Here is a 24,787-nt window from a genome sequence, read left to right on the forward strand (position 1 = left end):
TACATCTCTGTCCTAATCTCCTGATACCTCCCCACACATAATCTCCAGTATATAACCTGTCTTCTCCATACATCTCTGCCATAATCTCCTGATACCTCCCCACACACAATCTCTAGTATATAACCTGTCCTCTTCATACATCTCTGCCCTAATCTCCTGATACCTCCCCACACATAATCTCCAGTATATAACCTGTCCTCTCCATACAGCTCTGCCCTAATCTCCTGATACCTCCCCACACATAATCTCCATTATATAACCTGTCCTCTCCATACATCTCTGCCCTAATCTCCTGATACCTCCTCACACATAATCTCCAGTATATAACCCGTCCTCTCCATACATCTCTGCCCTAATCTCCTGATACCTCCTCACACATAATCTCCTGTATATCACCTGTCCTCTCCATACATCTCTGTCCTAATCTCCTGATTCCTCCCCACACATAATCTCCAGTATATAACCTGTCTTCTCCATACATCTCTGCCCTAATCTCCTGATACATCCCCACACATAATCTCCAGTATATAACCTGTCTTCTCCATACATCTCTGCCCTAATCTCCTGATACATCCTCACATATAATCTCCAGTATATAACCTGTCCTCTCCATACACCTCTGCCCTAATCTCCTGATACCTCCTCACACATAATCTCCAGTATATAACCTGTCTTCTCCATACACCTCTGCCCTAATCTCCTGATACCTCCCCACACGTAATCTCCAGAATATAACCTGTCTTCTCCATACACCTCTGCCCTAATCTCCTGATACCTACCACACATAATCTCCAGTATATAACCTGTCTTCTCCATACACCTCTGCCCTAATCTCCTGATACCTCCTCACACATAATCTCCAGTATATAACCTGTCCTCTCCATACATCTCTGTCCTAATCTCCTGATTCCTCTCCACACATAATCTCCAGTATATAACCTGTTCTCTCCATACATCTCTGCCCTAATCTCCTGATACCTCCTCACACATAATCCCCAGTATATAACCTGTCTTCTCCATACATCTCTGCCCTAATCTCCTGATACCTCCTCACACATAATCTCCAGTATATAACCTGTCCTCTCCATACATCTCTGCCCTAATCTCCTGACACCTCCCACACATAATCCCAGTATATAACCTGTCCGCTCCATACATCTCTGCCCTAATCTCCTGACACCTCCCACACATAATCCCAGTATATAACCTGTCTTCTCCATACATCTCTGCCCTAATCTCCTGATACCTCCTCACACATAATCTCCAGTATATAACCTGTCTTCTCCATACATCTCTGCCCTAATCTCCTGATACCTCCTCACACATAATCTCCAGTATATAACCTGTCCTCTCCATACATCTCTGCCCTAATCTCCTGACACCTCCTCACACATAATCCCAGTATATAACCTGTCCTCTCCATACATCTCTGCCCTAATCTCCTGATACCTCCTCACACATAATCTCCAGTATATAACCTGTCTTCTCCATACATCTCTGCCTTAATCTCCTGATACCTCCTCACACATAATCTCCAGTATATAACCTGTCCTCTCCATACATCTCTGCCCTAATCTCCTGATACCTCCTCACACATAATCTCCAGTATATAACCTGTCCTCTCCATACATCTCTGCCCTAATCTCCTGATACCTCCTCACACATAATCTCCAGTATATAACCTGTCCTCTCCATACATCTCTGCCCTAATCTCCTGATACCTCCTCACACATAATCTCCAGTATATAACCTGTCCTCTCCATACATCTCTGCCCTAATCTCCTGATACCTCCTCACACATAATCTCCAGTATATAACCTGTCCTCTCCATACATCTCTGCCCTAATCTCCTGATACCTCCTCACACATAATCCCCAGTATATAACCTGTCCTCTCCATACATCTCTGCCCTAATCTCCTGATACCTCCTCACACATAATCTCCAGTATATAACCTGTCCTCTCCATACATCTCTGCCCTAATCTCCTGATACCTCCTCACACATAATCTCCAGTATATAACCTGTCCTCTCCATACATCTCTGCCCTAATCTCCTGATACCTCCTCACACATAATCTCCAGTATATAACCTGTCCTCTCCATACATCTCTGCCCTAATCTCCTGATACCTCCCCACACATAATCCCCAGTATATAACCCGTCCTCTCCATACATCTCTGCCCTAATCTCCTGATACCTCCTCACACATAATCTCCAGTATATAACCTGTCCTCTCCATACATCTCTGCCCTAATCTCCTGATACCTCCTCACACATAATCCCCAGTATATAACCCGTCCTCTCCATACATCTCTGCCCTAATCTCCTGATACCTCCCCACACATAATCCCCAGTATATAACCCGTCCTCTCCATACATCTCTGCCCTAATCTCCTGATACCTCCCCACACATAATCCCCAGTATATAACCCGTCCTCTCCATACATCTCTGCCCTAATCTCCTGATACCTCTCCTCACCTTCCCCTGTGGATTGTCAGCCCAGGTCCTCTCTACCTGCTGTCACTCATTTCCTTCCTGGTTTTTATCTTATGTTACATGTTAGTTTGTGCCTTCTGTACAGCACAATAATAACTAATAATAATAAACCCATAAACGCCTGTCCACCAAGGACAACATCTGCAGGAGTTTGTATGTTCTCCCCGTGTTTGCGTGGGTTTCCTCCAGGTTCTCCGGTTTCCTCCCACATTCTAAAGACATACTGATGGGGAATGTAGATTGTGAGCCCCATTGGGGACAGCGATGATAATGTCTGTGGAATTAATGGCGCTATATAAATGAGTAAAATAAATAAAATACACCGCCCATTACACAGAAGCCACAATGCCGCAGACCCCGGGGATCGGCCGCTTCATCCCATCCTCTCCAGACTGTGCGAGGACAGGAGAGCGAGGAAAAACCACAAATATACCGGAGCTGCGGTCACTGCGTCTCCTCCGAGCTCCGGGAGAGGTTTTCTGGTCCTTCTCTGATCTCCAGCATGTGAGGCAGGAAGTGTAGCAGGAGGGGGCGGGGTTTTGGCTGCAGACTTCCTGTCCCTGCAGTGAGCGCGGCCATCTTGTTGGTGGGAGTCTCTAGTTCCCAGGCCTCCTCGCAGTATTACACATGGCGGCAGCAGGCGGCTGCTCCTCCTGAGCTCAGGGGCAGAGTAGGTGGGGGATTAGTGGCAGAAGCCATCGTGCAGCATGTCACTTCCTTTGTGCAGTTCTGCATCTGCGCCATTATAGAAATCCGCAGGTGTAAACTGCAGGGGAAATCCGCACAAAAACTGCACTAAATCTGCACGAGAAACGCCGGTCATTTTACCTGTGGATTTAGCAAAAACTGCAGGGAAAATTCCTCAGCAGATTCAACACCGTGTGCACATAGCCTTATAAACATACAGTATCTGCACCAAACACGCATCAAATACAGGGGAAAAGCCAAAAAAAAAACAACAAAAACACAATAATCAGAGCAGATTGATGTTGTGTTTTGTGGTGCGGACACCGGCACCGGATTAGAGTCCAGGGAAAGGCGGGTAACAAATTATGTTGTGTTCTAATATTACCTCTCAGGGTCTCCGGAAAGCTGGGTGCCGCCATGTAACCGCCGCTCTGATGAGACGTGAGTATATAGCACTGGGATAGCGGTATATTGCCCGAGCCGTCAGTACGATGGCTTCTGCCACTAATCCCCCATCTACTCTGCCCCTGAGCTCAGGAGGAGCAGCCGCCTGCTGCCGCCATGTGTAAGGGTATGTGCACACGCTGCGGTTTTACCTGCTGATTTGGCCTCTGCGGATTGCTCTGCGGTTTTTCATTTCCACATTGGAGGAGATGGCAAACCGCAGCGGAATCCGCAGAAAGAATTGACATGTGAATTCTTTCTGCGGTTTAGAAACCGCAGGAAAACCGCGCTGAAAAATCCACATCGTCTGCTCTGCGGTTTTTAATATCCATAGAATATTATGGTACTGTACACCGCAGCAAAAACCGCTGCGGAACCGCAGCAGAATCCACAGCATGCACACACCCTAATACTGCGAGGAGGCCTGGGAACTAGGAGACTCCCACCAACAAGATGGCCGCGCTCACTGCAGGGACAGGAAGTCTGCAGCCTAAACCCCGCCCCCTCCTGCTACACTTCCTGTCTCACGTGCTGGAGAGCAGAGAACCAGGAAACCACCACCCCCGGGTTAGCCCCCCCTTAGTGAGAATTTGGGTAAAAAATGACTACATTCATTAGATCTTTGTTAGATCCGGTTTGATCAACCAAAACTAACGTTAGATCACCCCTACAAAATGAGATATTTACGATCTTTTCCAGGGGGGGCTAACCCGTAGCTAGCCCCCCCAACTATGAAATTTGCCGTTTTTTGGATGGATTCTGATAGATATTCGTTAGATCCGGTTTGATCAGCAAAAATTAGCGTTAGATCTCCTTTCGTTTCCGAGATATTGGGGGTGTCAGGTGGGGGGTTAGCCCCCCCAATTTGAAATTTGCCATTTTTTGGATGGATTCTGATAGATATTCGTTAGATCCGGTTTGATCAGCAAAAATTAACGTTAGATCTCCTTTCGTTTCCGAAATATTGGGGGTGACAGGTGGGGGGTTAGGTACGGGTTAGCCCCCCCTAATTTGAAATTTGCCGTTTTTTGGATGGATTCTGATAGATATTCGTTAGATCCGGTTTGATCAGCAAAAATTAACGTTAGATCTCCTTTCGTTCCCGAGATATTGGGGGTGTCAGGTGGGGAGTTAGGTACGGGTTAGCCCCCCCCTAATTTGAAATTTACCGTTTTTTGGATGGATTCTGATAGATATTCGTTAGATCCGGTTTGATCAGCAAAAATTAACATTAGATCTCCTTTCGTTCCCGAAATATTGGGGGTGTCAGGTGGGGGGTTAGGTATGGGTTAGCCCCCCCTAATTTGAAATTTGCCGTTTTTTGGATGGATTCTGATAGATATTCGTTAGATCCGGTTTGATCAGCAAAAATTAACGTTAGATCTCCTTTCCTTCCCGAAATATTGGGGGTGTCAGGTGGGGGGTTAGGTACGGGTTAGCCCCCCCTAATTTGAAATTTGCCGTTTTTTGGATGGATTCTGATAGATATTCATTAGATCCGGTTTGATCAGCAAAAATTAACGTTAGATCTCCTTTCGTTCCCGAGATATTGGGGGTGTCAGGTGGGGGGTTAGGTACGGGTTAGCCCCCCCTAATTTGAAATTTGCCGTTTTTTGGATGGATTCTGATAGATATTCGTTAGATCCGGTTCAGCAGCGGTCCTGAGGTGTAGATGGAGAAGAGGAGGGGTCCAATTGGGGGAGACCAACAGAGAGAGAGTGAAGTGAGGAGGTGGTGAGTGAGTGGGACATCCTGAAAGTTCGGTCAGCGAGTCAGTCATTCTCGTCCCCCATGATGCCTACAGGCTCGCCTCTTCGCAATCATCGCAGCACACTGTCCCCCTTCCTCGCCATGACACATCGCCAGTGAAGTCCTGATGCTGCCCACAACTGGCCCCCGCCGAAGTCGCCGCTGCTCAAACGGATCTAACGAATATCTATCAGAATCCATTTAAAAATCGGCAAATTTCAAAGTACAGGTGGCTTGTTTTTTGCATAGCTAGCAAGTTGTATTTTTCCTTGGCACCACTTTGGAGTGCATATAATGTTTTGTATAACTTTTATTTATTTTTTAGGAGAGGCAAAATTTAAAAAAAAATTAATTACGCTAATGTTTTTTGAGTTTTATTTTTAGTTAGTTTCCAGTGCGGTAAAAATAGCAGAATATCTTTATTCTCCGTGTCAGGTCGGACACACCGAAACCAAATTTATGTAATTTTTTTTCTTTTTACTACTTTTAAAAAGTAAAATGTTTTTTTTTTAAATAATTGGAGAGGATTTGGTCTCGCCGCATGCGCAGCCCCGTAGCGCTTTTATTTGTCTGACTACGGAGCTGTGGGATGCCTCATTTTTTGTGGGAAGAGTTGTAGTTCTTATTCGGACCATTTTGGAGTATATCCGATTTTTTAATCGCGTTTTATGCCTTTTTTTGTGACTCAAACAGTGAAAAAAATAGAAATTATGGCTTTTTTTTATTTTTTATGGTGTTTACCGTGTGGAATAAATATTAAAATATTTAATTTTTGGGGGTTGGGATCCCAGCTGACAGTAGGACAGCTGGGATCCCGCGATTGCCGATGGGGCTAGCTGGGGCTGCCATTCCCCGCCCGACGTGAAAACTCTATGGCGGATGAATAAGGCCCGGCTAGCCCCGTTGGCAAAAGTCAATGGGCGGTCGTCAAGGGGTTAAAAAAGCCTGTACATAGACTAAACAAAAACTCCTCATGTGGTCTCATTTTTAATCAATTTAATTATCAAAAAAATAAATCTTATTAGTACAAAAACACAAGAAAAAGTAATACCTTACAGAAATAGATATTTAAACAGTGAAAACCTGAAAGTTTAGGACTGTAAATCCCTGTAATATAAATATAACATGTACATTTTAACATCTAGACGGAGTTCCTGAGTTATCGGTGTTTGAATTATACAAAAAACAAAGAAAATTACTAATGTGACTAGATATAATTTTATTCAAATGTTTAATCTCATAGAATACCAATAATAATTTACAATACATATTCACGAAAGATGTCGGCTGTATCTAAAGAAGAGAAGGACTGAAAATTCCCATGAGTGCAAAGTAACTCAAACAAAAGAAAGAACACTATCACCCCAACACCGGGGCGTTACTGTTCTCCTTCACCCCAACACCGGGGCGTTACTGTTCTCCTTCACCCCAACACCGGGGTGTTACTGTTCTCCTTCACCCCAACACCGGGGCGTTACTGTTCTCCTTCACCCCAACACCGGGGCGTTACTGTTCTTCTTCTTCTTTCCTTTGAGTTACTTTGCACTCATGGGAATTTTCAGTCCTTCTATTCTTTAGATACAGCCTACATCTTTCGTGAATATGTATTGTAAATTATTATTGGTATTCTATGATTAAACATATTTGAATAAATTTATTTCCATTTCCCTTATAGTTTTTCTCCACTCATACAAAAACCCTACTTAGGAATGGAGGAGCAGTCTTTGGATAGAAAGAAGTGCGTGGTGGTCAGAGCGCTCCTCTGAGGCCGGCTTAGCTCCTAGTAGAGGCTGTAGCTGTGCTCAGCCTGTGAGGAGCTTGGCAAGCGCTGCTGTGTGTCGGATCAGCACAGACAGCAGCAGCCCTCCTGTAGGTGATGAGCTCCATGCAGCCACTCGCTCCTGCTGCCATGTAAGCCATATTGCTGTGCAGCAGGTGGTGAGGAGTGGGACTCAGGACACACAGGAGAGCAAAACAAAGGCAACATTACTGACTTTGGGGGCATTATTGCTTAACATGGGGGTATGTGAGGGTTATTACTTGTATTACATGTATTGTCTGTAGAAATCCATGCAAATTTACATTTTTTTTTGTTTCTTCTTGGTTGGTACAGTGTGGCAGTGAAAGCCACTGAGATTTGCATACTAACCTGTACTGTATTTATATGCAGAGTCTAAAGACTCTTGTAAGTGCCTTCAAATTTCCCCTTACAATTTCCACAGCTGTCCACTAGATTTCCTTTTCTTCCATGATCTGCATGATATCACGGGCATGGCTAGCACTGTGGCCAAACTCCTGATTGGCTGGCTGCTAGCTCTAACAGCAACCAGCCAATTAGGACCACGGTCACATTGCTCTCCCCTTTTCTCCCTTTTGTCAGTCAGGCTGATTAAGCCAGTCGGCTGAAGAAATAAAAATCCGGTGGATGGTTGGCCGGGTAACTTGGGGGCACTTTCAGAATCTGTAGACCCTGCATCTATATAGAAGTAAATATATATGCCCCCTTCCTGCCCACTTATGAAATAGAAAAGTTTAGTTACTCTTTGAGAATTAACAGATAGTCCTCTTTTTTATTTTTTTTTTTTTACTTATTGCTTTTGACATATAACTAATTTTGAAATCTAGTTTGGTTTCAGTTACAGAATATGAAAATGGTCTGTAAATGTCCTTAGCGTAGGCTGAGTTCACAAGGACATCGTATAGTTATATTCAGCTTCTCTGTCCAAAGGAGAGGCTGGACAGAACCAAATATAATAGTTTGCTTCCCTGTTTGCTGGAATGGGGACAGTAACTTACTGAACTGCTAGTGCTCAAAATATTAGCACTTTTTTTTCTTCCTACATGCAGGCCTTTTTTTTACCCCCCTATTTTAAAGCAGCCTTAACATTTCTAGTACGAGCAGTTCAGAAGTCTAGGGTTAGGTACGGGTTAGCCCCCCCTAATTTGAAATTTGCCGTTTTTTGGATGGATTCTGATAGATATTCATTAGATCCGGTTTTATCAGCAAAAATTAACGTTAGATCTCCATTCGTTCCCGAGATATTGGGGGTGTCAGGTGGGGGGTTAGGTACGGGTTAGCCCCCCCTAATTTGAAATTTGCCGTTTTTTGGATGGATTCTGATAGATATTCGTTAGATCCGGTTTGATCAGCAAAAATTAACGTTAGATCTCCTTTCGTTCCTGAAATATTGGGGGTGTCAGGTGGGGGGTTAGGTACGGGTTAGCCCCCCCTAATTTGAAATTTGCCGTTTTTTGGATGGATTCTGATAGATATTCATTAGATCCGGTTTGATCAGCAAAAATTAACGTTAGATCTCCTTTTGTTCCCGAGATATTGGGGGTGTCAGGTGGGGGGTTAGGTACGGGTTAGCCCCCCCTAATTTGAAATTTGCCGTTTTTTGGATGGATTCTGATAGATATTCGTTAGATCCCGTTCAGCAGCGGTCCTGAGGTGTAGATGGAGAAGTCTTTGTTTTGTTGTATTCAGCCTCTTATTTTTGACAGAGGAGCTGAATGAAACCCCCCTGACCCCCAGCCTTAGCTTTACAAGAAGTGTTTTAAAGAATAGCTAAACTTTCAAACCAGTTTAAATCAATTTGCTTCCCCACCCTCATTCTAACTTACCTTAGTCCTGCCAGTTTTGTGTTCCTACACTGTGGTATCAGCCATGGTTCTTGCCATTCACACCCGCTCTGCCTCCCTGACATCCACCCAATATTTTCTCTGGCAAGTGTCTACATGTGTAGTCACCCAAGATGGCATCAGCCCCAATCGGAGGCTTCCTTTTCCTGTGAAATCTGATTCGCAATAAGGAAAGGAAGGCTCTGATCAGTTCTGGTGCAATCTTGGGTGACTCCATATGTAGTCACCAACAAGAGGAAATATCTGGTGGACATTGGGGAGACAGAGTGCGATGCAGCGGTCAGGAGCGCTGTACTGCTGCAGGACTAAGTAATGTCATAACAACAAGGCCCGAGGAGACAATAGAAATAGAAATTCAAAATCTCCCCTGTCCTATAGACACCTTGTACCTTGTTTTACATTACTATATAGTTTGTTGGATTTTGTCTACATTTCTACCAAAAATGAGGAAGGCTGGTGGAAGAGGCCGTGGAATTGGGCGGGGGTTGGCAGCTGGTAATGATGGTGTTGGTGGTGGATCTGATGGTAGTGGCAAGAGCAAAATAGGACCGAATGCAGGAGGTGTTGAGCCTGCGTCATCGTCTGGCTACATAAGGCCTCGAACGCTTAGTTTTCTAGGAGTTGGCAAACCGCTTTTAAAGCCAGAGCATCAGGAAAAAGTTTTGTCTTACATTGCTGACTATCGCCTCCTCTTCTTCAGTTGTAAAAAGTAAAAGCACTGAGTCGTCATTGGAGGCTCATGTTCATGATGTCTGCCAAAGTAGGAAGAGTGCAGTGTGGCACTTTTTTGAACAAAATCCTCATGATCAGGCCAAGGTTATCTGTAAGAAGTGCGCAAAGACCTTTAGCCGAGGGAAAAATCTGAAAATTTTGAATACCAGTTGCATGCTTAGACATTTAACCAGCATGCACTTGCAAGCGTGGACACAACACCAAACCTCAAGTGCCACATGTGCAACTGATCACAACGAAGGTAGTCAGCAACGCTACATTGTTTCCCCCACTGTAAGCCCACCGGTTAGCACAGCAGCAAATGTTGAGGTGTCGTTGCAAGGCCACAGCAGTCAGGGAATCCCACTGTTATATCAACGAAAGACTGATTCTAGGCCATCAGAAAGAACACCAACTCCATCACCATCATCAACCCTCTCTCAGTCCGCCCTGTCCACCGCTACTTCCACCATATGCAGCTCTCAAGTCCAGCTCACCCTCCCAGACACTATGAGTAGGTCAAGAAAGTACTCAGTCTCTCATCCGCGTACACTGGGTTTGAACGCCCACATTGCCAAACTAATCTCGTTTGAGATGATGCCCTTTCGGTTGGTGGAAAGCACAGCTTTCCGCGAATTCATGGCCTATGCAGTACCACGCTATGACCTACCCAGTCGCCACTTCTTCTCTCGCAAAGCCATCCCAGCCCTCCACCATCATGTGAAAGACCGCATTGTCCATGCACTCAAGCAGTCAGTGAGCGGAAAGGTGCACCTCACAACTGATGCATGGTCCAGTCGGCATGGCCAGGGCCGTTACGTGTCCATCACTGCGCACTGGGTTAATGTGGTGGATGCAGGGTCCACAGGGGACAGCGGTGGTGGGACAGTGCTGCCTAGCCCACGGTATAGGAAACAGTTGGCTGTAGGCGTTCGACCCTCCTCCTCCTCCTCCTCCAGAAGCGAAAGCTCGTCCACAGAGCGCAGTCGTACGAGCACTCCATCTGCAGCTGCCACTGTTGCACACGATGTGTCCCCCTATCGAGCAGCTAGTGGAAAGCGTCAGCAGGCTGTGTTGCAGATGATGTGTTTGGGCGACAGACACACCGCCGAGGTGCTGGCCGAGTACTTGAAGCGACAAACTGAGTCATGGCTGGGCAGTGTACATCTTGAGGCAGGCAAGGTAGTTAGTGATAACGGCCGTAATTTTGTGGCAGCCATAGCCCTTTCAAAACTCAGCCACATACCTTGCTTGGCTCACACCTTGAACCTGGTGGTGCAGTGCTTCCTCAAAAATTATCTGGAGTTAACAGCCCTGCTCCAGAAGGTGCGAAGACTGTGCGCGCACATCCGCCGGTCGCCTGTACACTCCGTTCGTATGCAGAAGCTGCAGCGATTGCTCCACCTTCCCAACCACCGCCTCATTATCGACATTGCAACAAGGTGGAACTCCACCCTGCACATGGTGGAGCGGCTGTGCGAGCAGAGGCAGGCCATAATGCATTTGTGGGAGGATACACGGCCAGGCACTTTGAGAGCAGACATGGAGTTGACAGGCGTGCAGTGGTCGAAGCTGAAAGACCTTTGTAAAGTCCTTCAGTGTTTTGAGGAATGCACACGGCTGGTAAGCGCAGACGACGCCATCCTAAGCATGAGCATCCCACTTATGCGTCTGCTCATGCAAACTTTGACGCACCTTAAGGAGCAGGCGTCTGCAGCCAATGTTGATGAGGAGGAAGAGGAGGAGGGAATCCTTGATGACATTCAGCCATTGTCTGCTCAGGGACCTCTCCTGGACGAGGTGGAGGAAGAAGAGGAGGAGGAGGAGGATGATGGGGATGATTACTTAGGGGAGGAGGATGCATCTCGTGGGGCAAGTGAAAATGTTGGCGTGGCAAGGTCTGGTACAGGGTTTGTGCGTGACTGGAGGGATGTGGATTTGCCAGAAAGTGCTCCTCCACCCAGCACTCGCAGTGCATCATTGACACCGGGAACATTGGCCCACATGTCAGATTATGCCTTGCGGATCCTAAAAAGGGACCCCCGCATTGCCAAAATGATGAACGATGACGACTACTGGTTGGCCAGCATCCTGGATCCACGCTATAAAGGCAAATTACAAAACATCATGCCACAGGAGAACCTTGACCTAATATTGGCTAATAAACAAGCAACTCTGGTAAATCGGTTGCTTGAGGCATTCCCAGCACACAGCAGCGGTGATGGTTCTCACACGAGCCGTACGGGCCGGGGGCAGCTTGGCAGAGGTGTTCGTGGTGCACACAGCAGAAGTGGCGTTGGAGACAGGGGTTTCATGACAATGTTGTGGACTGATTTTTCAAATACCGCTCACACAACTGGTAATACTGCATCGATGGAAAGTGACAGGAGACAGCAGTTGTCAACTATGGTTACAAACTACTTTTCCTCCCATATCGATGTTCTCCCACACAGGTCATTCCCCTTTGACTATTGGGCCGCTAAACTGGACACCTGGCATGAATTGGCCCAATATGCCTTACAGGAGCTCGCTTGCCCAGCTGCAAGTGTGCTATCGGAAAGAGTCTTCAGTGCAGCTGGATCAATCCTGACAGAAAAAAGGACCCGTCTGTCAACCCAAAATGTGGATGATCTAACCTTCATTAAAATGAACCACGCATGGGTTTCCAAGGATTTTGTCCCACCTTCCCCTGAAGACACATAGGGTGACAGAAAAATGGCTTGCTTTGGTCCACCTCTTCCTGGTACTTCACCTATTTCGCCTTTTGCATCAGCTGAATGTCCAACATCAACATATGCCACTTTCTAAAACTCCCTAACTGTGCTGCCTCCCCCCCATGGCCGGGGTCACCACCTACCGCACGACACCGTGCGAGTGCCGTTGCCCTGGACAGGTGGGTAGGCCGACTCTTGGGCGCGGGCACTGGCACAGGGTCCCTCATAGTGCAATCAAGTGTCTCTGACGGTGGTGGTGCACACCCGCCGTCAGACACACCGCTGTACTATGAGGGGCCCAGTGCCAGTACCGACGCCCACGAGTGTGCCCCCTTGCCCCCTTGCTTGGCCAGGGCCCCAGCATTTGCAATCTTTACCTCTCCCTGCTCCTCCGCTGTGTAATCTGGGCCGTCAAATCCATACTGTGCCTGACACCGTCTGAGCCTGCCTCCTGAGACATATATTTTGAATGTGTACGCTATCCATACATGTTATCCAGGGATACGGTACCCTTTCTAACCTTTGTGCAATGACGTGCAATCCTTACTGGGCCTAACACCGTCTGAGCCTGCCTCATGCTGTATAGACATATATTTTGAATGTGTACGCTATCCATACATGTTATCCGGGGATACGGTACCCTTTCTAACCTTTGTGCAATGACGTGCAATCCATACTGGGCCTAACACCGTCTGAGCCTGCCTCATGCTGTATAGACATATATTTTGAATGTGTACGCTATCCATACATGTTATCCGGGGATGCGGTACCCTTTCTAACCTTTGTGCAATGACGTGCAATCCATACTGGGCCTAACACCGTCTGAGCCTGCCTCATGCTGTATAGACATATATTTTGAATGTGTACGCTATCCATACATGTTATCCGGGGATACGGTACCCCTTCTAACCTTTGTGCAATGACGTGCAATCCATACTGGGCCTAACACCGTCTGAGCCTGCCTCATGCTGTATAGACATATATTTTGAATGTGTACGCTATCCATACATGTTATCCGGGGATACGGTACCCTTTCTAACCTTTGTGCAATGACGTGCAATCCATACTGGGCCTAACACCGTCTGCGCCTGCCTCATGCTGTATAGACATATATTTTGAATGTGTACGCTATCCATACATGCTATCCGGGGATACGGTACCCTTTCTAACCTTTGTGCAATGACGTGCAATCCATACTGGGCCTGACACCGTCTGAGCCTGCCTCATGCTGTATAGACATATATTTTGAATGTGTACGCTATCCATACATGTTATCCGGGGATACGGTACCCTTTCTAACCTTTGTGCAATGACGTGCAATCCATACTGGGCCTAACACCGTCTGAGCCTGCCTCATGCTGTATAGACATATATTTTGAATGTGTACGCTATCCATACATGTTATCCGGGGATACGGTACCCTTTCTAACCTTTGTGCAATGACGTGCAATCCATACTGGGCCTAACACCGTCTGAGCCTGCCTCATGCTGTATAGACATATATTTTGAATGTGTACGCTATCCATACATGTTATCCGGGGATACGGTACCCTTTCTAACCTTTGTGCAATGACGTGCAATCCATACTGGGCCTAACACCGTCTGAGCCTGCCTCATGCTGTATAGACATATATTTTGAATGTGTACGCTATCCATACATGTTATCCGGGGATACGGTACCCTTTCTAACCTTTGTGCAATGACGTGCAATCCATACTGGGCCTAACACCGTCTGAGCCTGACTCATGCTGTATAGACATACATTTTGAATGTGTACGCTATCCATACATGTTATCCGGGGATACGGTACCCCTTCTAACCTTTGTGCAATGACGTGCAATCCATACTGGGCCTAACACCGTCTGAGCCTGCCTCATGCTGTATAGACATATATTTTGAATGTGTACGCTATCCATACATGTTATCCGGGGATACGGTACCCTTTCTAACCTTTGTGCAATGACGTGCAATCCATACTGGGCCTAACACCGTCTGAGCCTGCCTCATGCTGTATAGACATATATTTTGAATGTGTACGCTATCCATACATGTTATCCGGGGATACGGTACCCTTTCTAACCTTTGTGCAATGACGTGCAATCCATACTGGGCCTAACACCGTCTGAGCCTGCCTCATGCTGTATAGACATATATTTTGAATGTGTACGCTATCCATACATGTTATCCGGGGATACGGTACCCCTTCTAACCTTTGTGCAATGACGTGCAATCCATACTGGGCCTAACACCGTCTGAGCCTGCCTCATGCTGTATAGACATATATTTTGAATGTGTACGCTATCCATACATGTTATCCGGGGATACGGTACCCTTTCTAACCTTTGTGCAATGACGTGCAATCCATACTGGGCCTAACACCGTCTGAGCCTGCCTCATGCTGTGTAGACATATATTTTGAATGTGTACGCTATCCATACATGCTATCCGGGGATACGGTACCCTTTCTAACCTTTGTGCAATGACGTGCAATCCATACTGGGCCTGACACCGTCTGAGCCTGCCTCATGCTGTATAGACATATATTTTGAATGTGTACGCTATCCATACATGTTATCCGGGGATACGGTACCCTTTCTAACCTTTGTGCAATGACGTGCAATCCATACTGGGCCTAACACCGTCTGAGCCTGCCTCATGCTGTATAGACATATATTTTGAATGTGTACGCTATCCATACATGTTATCCGGGGATACGGTACCCTTTCTAACCTTTGTGCAATGACGTGCAATCCATACTGGGCCTAACACCGTCTGAGCCTGCCTCATGCTGTGTAGACATATATTTTGAATGTGTACGCTATCCATACATGCTATCCGGGGATACGGTACCCTTTCTAACCTTTGTGCAATGACGTGCAATCCATACTGGGCCTGACACCGTCTGAGCCTGCCTCATGCTGTATAGACATATATTTTGAATGTGTACGCTATCCATACATGTTATCCGGGGATACGGTACCCTTTCTAACCTTTGTGCAATGACGTGCAATCCATACTGGGCCTAACACCGTCTGAGCCTGCCTCATGCTGTATAGACATATATTTTGAATGTGTACGCTATCCATACATGTTATCCGGGGATACGGTACCCTTTCTAACCTTTGTGCAATGACGTGCAATCCATACTGGGCCTAACACCGTCTGAGCCTGCCTCATGCTGTATAGACATATATTTTGAATGTGTACGCTATCCATACATGTTATCCGGGGATACGGTACCCCTTCTAACCTTTGTGCAATGACGTGCAATCCATACTGGGCCTAACACCGTCTGAGCCTGCCTCATGCTGTATAAACATATATTTTGAATGTGTACGCTATCCATACATGTTATCCGGGGATACGGTACCCCTTCTAACCTTTGTGCAATGACGTGCAATCCATACTGGGCCTAACACCGTCTGAGCCTGCCTCATGCTGTATAGACATATATTTTGAATGTGTACGCTATCCATACATGTTATCCGGGGATACGGTACCCCTTCTAACCTTTGTGCAATGACGTGCAATCCATACTGGGCCTAACACCGTCTGAGCCTGCCTCATGCTGTATAGACATATATTTTGAATGTGTACGCTATCCATACATGTTATCCGGGGATACGGTACCCTTTCTAACCTTTGTGCAATGACGTGCAATCCATACTGGGCCTAACACCGTCTGAGCCTGCCTCATGCTGTATAGACATATATTTTGAATGTGTACGCTATCCATACATGTTATCCAGGGATACGGTACCCTTTCTAACCTTTGTGCAATCACGTGCAATCCATACTGGGCGTGAGAACGGCTGGCGAGCTGTTAAGCAAGCTACAGCACCTGTCCAGACAAGTACAGGGATTCCCTAGCGAGGAGACTTATTTGATTGTTTTCAATGTTGGGACAGCAATTTTTGGGGAGCACTATACTCTGGAGAATGATAGATGGGGCCCACCATACACTGGAACATTCCAAAGGTGGACATCAGACACTGGAGCAGCATTTACAGGGCCCATTATACACTAGAGCATTAGAAATGGGGCCCATTATGTTTGGAGCATTATTTGGGCCCATAAGACAGTGGAGCTTCATCCATGGGGACCAACATATACTGTAGTATTATGTGGAGCTCATCATATACTGTTTCAAACATTATATGGGACCAATGATTCTGTATGGAGAAATAGATGGGCCTCGTCATGAGATGTAAAAAGTGAGGTATTTTTCATTGTACTATACCGCTATTTCTCTGCCGTATCGGAGCATGATGAGTTGTGGTATGTGTTAAAGGGGCGCTCTTTCGCCCAGGGCACATGAAAACCTGCAGCCAGCCCTCCCCCCCCACAACTTTAGCCAAATAACCCCCATTTTTCAGTGCGTAACTTGTATTATGAAGTTAATTAAGGTTGACAAGCTTAAGTAAGAAGAATTGATGCTTTTGGCATTCAAATGGGCACTGTAGGTGTGTTTCCTGTCCTCCTCTCACTGCCGACTTTTATTCCCCATTGACTTACATTGGGTTTCGTGTTTCGGGACGACCCCGACTTTTCCCTATAATCGGACGATCTTGCCCAACCGACTTTTGGAAAAGTCGGGTTTCACGAAACGAAACGCGACCCTAAAAAACCAAAAGTCGCTCAACTCTAGCCGGCAGTTATCTCGCCCAACTCTCCATATACAGGAGCGCTCACTCTACCTCTCTTCTGGCAACGGCTTATCTCTCAGGTTAAAAAATACTGGCAGTATGGAATCGATCATGCCGGATCCTTATCTCTCCCAACAATCATGTCAGTGGAAAAAAAAATTTAATTTTACAAAGATGGAGAAGGAAATATCTGATGGATGTTGGGACATCTGGGTCAGAGAGGTGATTCCGAGTCTCATCAACTGAACACGTGGTAATGAAAGCCATAAGATCTAATGAGCTGTTCCAGGACAAAGGTAAAGCTGGAAAAGAGTAAGGGGTGCAATAAAGCCGTGAGGGACTCCAACAGAAAAGGGACAAGACATGGAGATGGAGTCTAAATGGGAGACACAATGTTCATTTACTAACGAATGAGGAGACTCAGGAGACGGCTGAGCCTGTGATACTAAGAGATAAGAAGTTTGTAATAGGAAAGAGTGGTGGAATGTGTCAAAGGCAGAGGACAGGTCTAGAAGATGAAGTGATGTTCTGAGTTCCTTTGCTGCTAGTTTTTTTTTGTTTTTTTTGATAGATGATGAAACTTTCAATCGATGACCCTGCAAGCATGGAGCAGGACAGAAGCCACATGGCTGCTCGGATATTAGACCTCACCCTGGAGATGATCTACTGGATTACTGGAGAGGTGAGAACTTCACATCACTTTGATCTCTAGGAATAAAGCAGGGAAATGACAGGAAAGGTGAAGGATCCTTAGAATAGATGTAGTGATCGACGTCTCCTCATACACAGGATCACACAGTAGTGAAGACGTCGTCTGGGGAGTGTGTGACCCCCCGTGTGTCAGGAGGGCGGAGCAGGACCCCGAGTGACCTCACCGAGCCTCCACCTCATTCACTGATACATGAGCAGAAGATCCTAGAACTGACCCACAGGATCACTGAGCTGCTGAGCGGAGAGGTGAGCGCTGCCGGGAATGCTGGGACATTATATAATAACGCTGGGGGAGGGGTCTGCTAATGGCGGATCATTGTGTGTGTCAGGTTCCTATAAGGTGTCAGGACGTCACCGTCTATTTCTCCATGGAGGAGTGGGATTATTTAGAAGGACACAAGGATCTGTACAAGGACGTCATGATGGAGGATCACCGGCCCCTCACATCTCCGGGTAAGAGGAGACCGTACTGATCATAGAGGAGAGGCCGGGTCTGAGGTCACCTGGACTCCCCATCATCTGGTCATCACCTGTAGACGATGTATTCAGTCACTGTGTATATTTCCTATAGATGAGTCCAGCCCGAGAAATCCACGAGAGAGAAGTCCCAGTCCTCTGTATTCCCAGGATCATCCAGAGGAGAAGCAGAATGTCCTCCTGGATCATCAGGTAGATGGAGCTGAGGTTTATGGAAATCCTCTACATATTAATGTAATGAAGCTTTCTACTAACCTCCAGCAGCAGTGGACTGTAGGCGCCGTATCTGCTGGGTTCACTACAGGCTACAAATGGTTTCTGCCTCCATAAAAGGTTATATTACGTTTCAAAAAAATTGGACGCCAATAATATTCAGTGAGGATGAATGTACAGTCCTGCCGTGTAGAAGGAAATAACAGCACAATGCCGTGGGTGAATTCTGATTCTGTCTTGATAGTCACTTTAGGAGATCCTTCCTTTTGGTCATATTGACTCATGACTTCTGTTGTTTTTCACCGTCAGCTTATATGACATAAACTGCTGTTAGATTTTATTTTTTTGTCTCCTATTTCATGTGGGATGCTTGCAGGAAAGTCACGGTGTTACGATGAGTGGACCTGAAAAACCCTTATCCGTGTCGGTGAATGGTAAGAGCCTTTCATAAACTCCGTGTTTTGTTCCTCCTGTATAATTTACAGACCGAGCTTACCGAAAACATCCTCCCTAATGTCCAACGGAGGAAATGAACTTGGCATGAAATCCGCTGATCTTACTGAATGCCTCGACTAGTCAGTTGCATCAGTTGTTATTAACATGTTATTTTACTACAAGTCTCAGAGAAATATTAACAGGTTGGGATTGTAGGCTGCATGGAGAGAAGTGTATACCGTAAATGCCCCTTGAATAAGAAGGTTTGTCGTGGATAACACTAAACATAGAATAATAATAATAATAATAATTTTTATTTATATAGCGCCAACATATTCCGCAGCACTTTACAATTAAGCGGGGACATGTACAGACAATAAATTCAATACGAGTTAAGACAATTCAAACAGTGACATTAGGAGTGAGGTCCCTGCTCGCAAGCTTACAATCTACAAGGAAATGGGGGGACACAGTAGGTGAGAAATGCTTGTTAATTCAGGTCTGGCAATTATAATAGGGATTTTCATATAAAGCTGCATGATCCGGTCATCAGCCCGTGTGTTTAAGTGCAATAGACAAGTATCAAGTGCAGTTATCATGTGCATGAAGGGTGTGGAGACAGATGAATAGTAGGGTGCAGATTCAGAATAATATTTGGAAGGAGGGAACAGGGCAAAGTTAGCATATAGAATATGACTTACAGTTCTACGAAGATCATGAATATCCTAAAAAGTGAATAATCAAATCCAAATATAACGTGTGAAAATATACCTACAGGTCGAAACATTAAAAACAAAGGTGCCTCGTTGAACAGGGAAGCGGTAAAGGCCCAATGATTCAAATACAAGAGAATATACCGTATTTTTCGGATTATAAGATGCACTTTGAAGATCCCCAAAATTAGGGGGAAAATGAGGGTGCGCCTTATAAGCCGAACACTGTTCTTACCAAAGTGTCAATGTTGCGGTGGTGGTGCGGTGGGCCTGCGGTGTGTGGTGGTGGTACGACGGTGAGCGGTGGGCTTGCGGTGGTGGTAAGGCTGCGATCAGCATCCCTGCAGCGGCAGCATATGGCGGCCGCCACTCTTCTTCCAAGGTCCAGCTTCTCACTCTGCGCCAGCACAGATGGAGGAAAGCCGAGATCTCCATCCGCGCCTGCCCCCTACGTGATGTCTTCAGGAAAATGGCCGCGGCACAGATGGAGATCTCGGGAAATGAGATCTCAGCGCCAAGATCTCCATCTGCACATGCGCTGCCCCATCAGCCATTTTCCCAGAGTCCACCACATCGTTAACAGTGCGGGGGCTCTGGGCTTTCACAAAATGTCGGCGGAGGCCCCGCACCATCGAACACCCGCAGCGCCATTCTTGCCTCCTCCAGCTGCGACCCTGCTCCACTGCGGCCTGCACCACCGAAAACCCCTTTCTCCCTGTCTGGGGTCCGCAGCATCACCCCACTCCTGTCTCCGCCAGCAGGGACCCCACTTCACCGCAGCCACCACCCTCGGTAAAGAATAAGACGCCTGGATTGTAAGAAGCACCATTATTTTATTAAAAAAAAGTTTTTTTCAAATTTTTCTCCTCAAAATTTGGGGTGCGTCTTATAAATCGCAAAATACAGTAAATATACTGATGTGGCTCATGGAAATGGTATTGCTCGCTATAAGCCCGAAAGGGCAGGGTCTTCTCCCCTCTGTATCAGTCTGTGACTGTTAGTTAGCCTACAGCCTGCAATGACCTCGCTGCCGCCTCACCATCACCAGAGCTGCCGCCTCACCATCACCAGAGCTGCTGCCTCACCAACACCGGAACTGCTGCAACCCCCAACCTACTGTCTCCTTCCCCAGCATCCTGTAGCATGTAAGCCCGAAAGGGCAGGGTCCTCTCTCCCCTCTGTATCAGTCTGTGATTGTTAGTTAGCCTCCAGCCTGCAATGATCCCCGCTGCCGCCTCACCATCACCAGAGCTGCTGCCTCACCATCACTGGAGCTGCTGCAACCCCCAACCTACTGTCTCCTTCCCCAGCATCCTGTAGCATGTAAGCCCGAAAGGGCAGGGTCCTCTCTCCCCTCTGTATCAGTCTGTGATTGTTAGTTAGCCTCCAGCCTGCAATGACCTCGCTGCCGCCTCACCATCACCAGAGCTGCTGCCTCACCAACACCGGAACTGCTGCAACCCCCAACCTACTGTCTCCTTCCCCAGCATCCTGTAGCATGTAAGCTGAAAGGGCAGGGTCCTCTCTCCCCTCTGTATCAGTCTGTGATTGTTAGTTAGCCTCCAGCCTGCAATGATCCCCGCTGCCGCCTCACCATCACCAGAGCTGCTGCCTCACTATCACTGGAGCTGCTGCAACCCCCAACCTACTGTCTCCTTCCCCAGCATCCTGTAGCATGTAAGCCCGAAAGGGCAGGGTCCTCTCTCCCCTCTGTATCAGTCTGTGATTGTTAGTTAGCCTCCAGCCTGCAATGACCTCGCTGCCGCCTCACCATCACCAGAGCTGCTGCCTCACCAACACCGGAACTGCTGCAACCCCCAACCTACTGTCTCCTTCCCCAGCATCCTGTAGCATGTAAGCCCGAAAGGGCAGGGTCCTCTCTCCCCTCTGTATCAGTCTGTGATTGTTAGTTAGCCTCCAGCCTGCAATGACCTCGCTGCCGCCTCACCATCACCAGAGCTGCTGCCTCACCAACACCGGAACTGCTGCAACCTCCAACCTACTGTCTCCTTCCCCACCATCCTGTAGCATGTAAGCCCGAAAGGGCAGGGTCCTCTCCCCTCTGTATCAGTCTGTCATTGTAAGTTTACTGTAAGTGATATCTGTAGTTTGTGTGTAACCCCTTCTCATGTACAGCACCAAAGAATCAATGGTGCTATATAAATAAATATTAATAATAACAAATACTCAAATTATCCTACACAGCTGGCACAGTTAGCGAAAATAAATCAGTGCTAGCTTCATTTTTGTCCCTTTTCTCTGGATAAGTGCACTGGGATCAGATGAGAGGCGCGAGAGACTTCTCAATGTCATGCACGCCTCATCCCACTCTCTCATTCTGTGATCTAACAGGAGAGTTATCGGGAGCTTAGAGGGAGGAGGGATGTCGCCACTGAAGTCTGTTGGCCGACATCCTGTGCGATCGCTAAGGCTGGCAATGTGTATATATTTCCAATTATCAGAAAGCCTTTGGTCACAGACTGTTTTGATAAATCTCTTGCTCGCAGTATAGGTATTTCCACATATAAAATTAAAAAATATCAATTACTATGAATGAGATTTTTTTTTTCCTCTTTTCCAGGTGAAGACTGGATGCAAAGTTCCCATAATAATCTCCTTTCATCTTCCTATCATGAAGTAGCAGATAATCAATCACTGATTATAGAAAATAACACTGGAAACAGACTTGATAACATATTAGTACTTTCTGAATATGGGAAAGAGAAATCTAATCAGCACCTAGATGAAAGGCCGTATTCTTGTACAGAGTGTGGGAGGTGTTTTAAAAATAAATCCGCTCTTGTTGGACATCAGAGGAGGCACACAGGGGAGAAGCCGTATTCATGTTCAGAATGTGCAAGATGTTTCAAGTATAAATCATATCTTGCTAATCATCAGAGAACACATTCAGGGGAAAGGCCATATTCGTGTCCTGAATGTGGGAAAAGTCTTGCACACAAGTCAAGTCTTATAAACCATCTAAGAGCTCACACAGGGGAGAATCCGTTTTCTTGCTCGGAATGTGGGAAATCTTTTATTATTAAAGCTCGACTCAGGAGACATCAGAAAAGCCACACCGGGGAGAAATCTTTTTCATGTGTGATATGTGGAAAATGTTATATGCGTAAAGAAGCTCTTGAGATACATCAGAGAGTTCACACAGGGGAGAAGCCATACTCATGTCCTGAATGTGATAAGTGTTTTAGTCAGAAATCATGTCTTAACGAACATGTAAAAACTCACACAGGGGAGAATCCGTTTTCTTGCTCGGAATGTGGTAAATCTTTTATTGTTAAAGCTCGACTTAGGAGACATCAGAAAAGCCACACCGGGGAGAAATCTTTTTCATGTGTGATATGTGGAAAATGTTATATTCGTAAAGAAGCTCTTGAGATACATCAGAGAGTTCACACAGGGGAGAAGCCATACTCATGTCCTGAATGTGATAAGTGCTTTAGTCAGAAATCATGTTTTAATGAACATGTAAAAACTCACACAGGGGAGAAACCGTTTTCATGCTCAGAATGCGGAAAATGTTTTAGTCATAAAGCCATTTTTCTTCAACACCTGAGAATTCACACGGGAGAAAAGCCATTTGTATGCTCAATATGTGGGAAATGTTTTAAAGACAGATCACATCGGTCTTCACATCAAAAGAAACACAAGAGAAAAAACTTAAAAACGTAGGAAATTCGGCAGGTGTATGGCTCCGTTGTTGGACCTGTTGTCACAGGATGCTTTGTGATGTAAATGTCGTGCTACAATACAGAAAATAATTTCTACTAACTTCTTGTTTGATCTCACACCTGTTGTGTGTTAATAATCTAAACCATCATTGACAACGTAACCCTTCTGTGAAGAAACATCTGAAGGAGCCACACCTCGCCACCGTCAATATTGCGTGAGCGGGATCACGTGGTAAGGTCTCCTCACTTGTCCCACCTAGGGACACATAAGGTCAGCTTGGCACAGTTTTACACAGACCCCCCCCCTCATCCACACAGGCTCAGGGAGGTAGAGGAAGAGAAGGTGGCCCACATAGTCACTGACATGGCACCACACTCGTCCACAATCCTGACAGGCTGAGAGGCCTCTTTCACTAGCCCCAGTGAAACAGAACCTTATCCACCTGGTAGGACTGCCACCGGTTCCTCGTTTGTTTTACGCCTGTTCCGTTAATAGGGTTATATGGAGCCAGAAACCAGCCCCAGTAGTGTGTGATTAGGCCAAGAAACGAACGTGTAGCTTCATAGATCTAGATAAAGAGCAGCTCAAGGTTAAATTACGGTATGTATTTAATCGCCTTAAGAGCACACTAGACAATACACTACATATGCACAAATGGTTACAATAGTGGAAGGACAAAGGGTATAAACACAACATATAGTCAGTTACCAGCCTGGCTTGCGGGAGAGGGGCTGCCACATGGGAGGCTTGGGTTCCCCTCGGTGTGTGACTTGTCCTCACACAATGTCCTCATGACCTCCCAGATTAAAAGCCAGGGGAAATGCTGCAAACAAGCATTTAACCCCGTGGGTCACTCCCACTCCTGCCCTCTGGGATGAACCTAAATCTCCCTGGAGGTTTGGAGATGAAGCTCCCAAAACCTATGAAAGATCGAAACTCCTTGTAACGAATGTAAGCGGAGGCAGAGATGGTGAAGTTCACATTCGTTTTTTGTTTTTAAACTGGAACCTCGGGACCACGGTCCGGGGGGCTCTGAAGGAGGCGTGACTAATGAGCCCTGAGTACCCGTAGTAAAGCCCCTCAGACAGGACCAGAATGGAATACCCGGAGGACACAGGTGCTACCTCCAGTTAGTCCCCGGACACGTGGCAGCTGTCCCAGCGGGACCAAAAGGGATAACAGCAATAGCAGCAGAGTCCGTAGTGAGACCGGTCCTGGATATGGGTAGTTGATAGATAGCTGGCTCCAGTAACCTTGTCACAGTCCTTGGACTCGGATGGCTGTTGGCGGAACGGGATGGCTTTCGCCTGGATGGTTGCAGGTATAACCAGGGTTAACAGGATTCTGATAATGCTGTGGAAACAGACAGCATGAGAAAATGCACCGAGACTGCTAATGCAGCACAGACAGATTAGCAACAGAACCGGATGTAGCAATGATTGATACTCGTTGCTCCGGCGC

At 46.5% G+C, this 24,787-nt stretch overlaps 2 protein-coding genes across 2 annotated transcripts in view; one reads left to right on the top strand and one right to left on the bottom strand.

The window, feature by feature from the left end:
- Positions 1-3,048, bottom strand: part of LOC141051424 (uncharacterized) — a 103,177-nt gene extending 100,129 nt beyond the window's left edge. Inside the window, exon 1 of the mRNA XM_073548359.1 lies at positions 2,931-3,048. The gene's annotated coding sequence lies outside the window, so the exon portion shown is untranslated. The remainder of the gene's footprint in view (positions 1-2,930) is intronic.
- A 14,624-nt stretch (positions 3,049-17,672) lies between these two features.
- LOC141051390 (uncharacterized) lies at positions 17,673-23,419 on the top strand. The gene is made up of 6 exons (XM_073548340.1): positions 17,673-17,772; positions 17,880-18,047; positions 18,131-18,254; positions 18,373-18,470; positions 18,868-18,925; positions 22,221-23,419. The coding sequence occupies exons 1-6, from the start codon at positions 17,695-17,697 to the stop codon at positions 23,324-23,326; spliced, it is 1,632 nt and encodes a 543-aa protein (XP_073404441.1). The 5' UTR covers positions 17,673-17,694; the 3' UTR covers positions 23,327-23,419.
- The last annotated feature ends 1,368 nt before the right edge of the window (positions 23,420-24,787 follow it).

This window comes from Dendrobates tinctorius, unplaced genomic scaffold (genome assembly GCF_039654945.1).
Source record: "Dendrobates tinctorius isolate UK_male_01 unplaced genomic scaffold, ASM3965494v1 ptg000157l, whole genome shotgun sequence".
Taxonomy (NCBI): domain Eukaryota; kingdom Metazoa; phylum Chordata; class Amphibia; order Anura; family Dendrobatidae; genus Dendrobates; species Dendrobates tinctorius.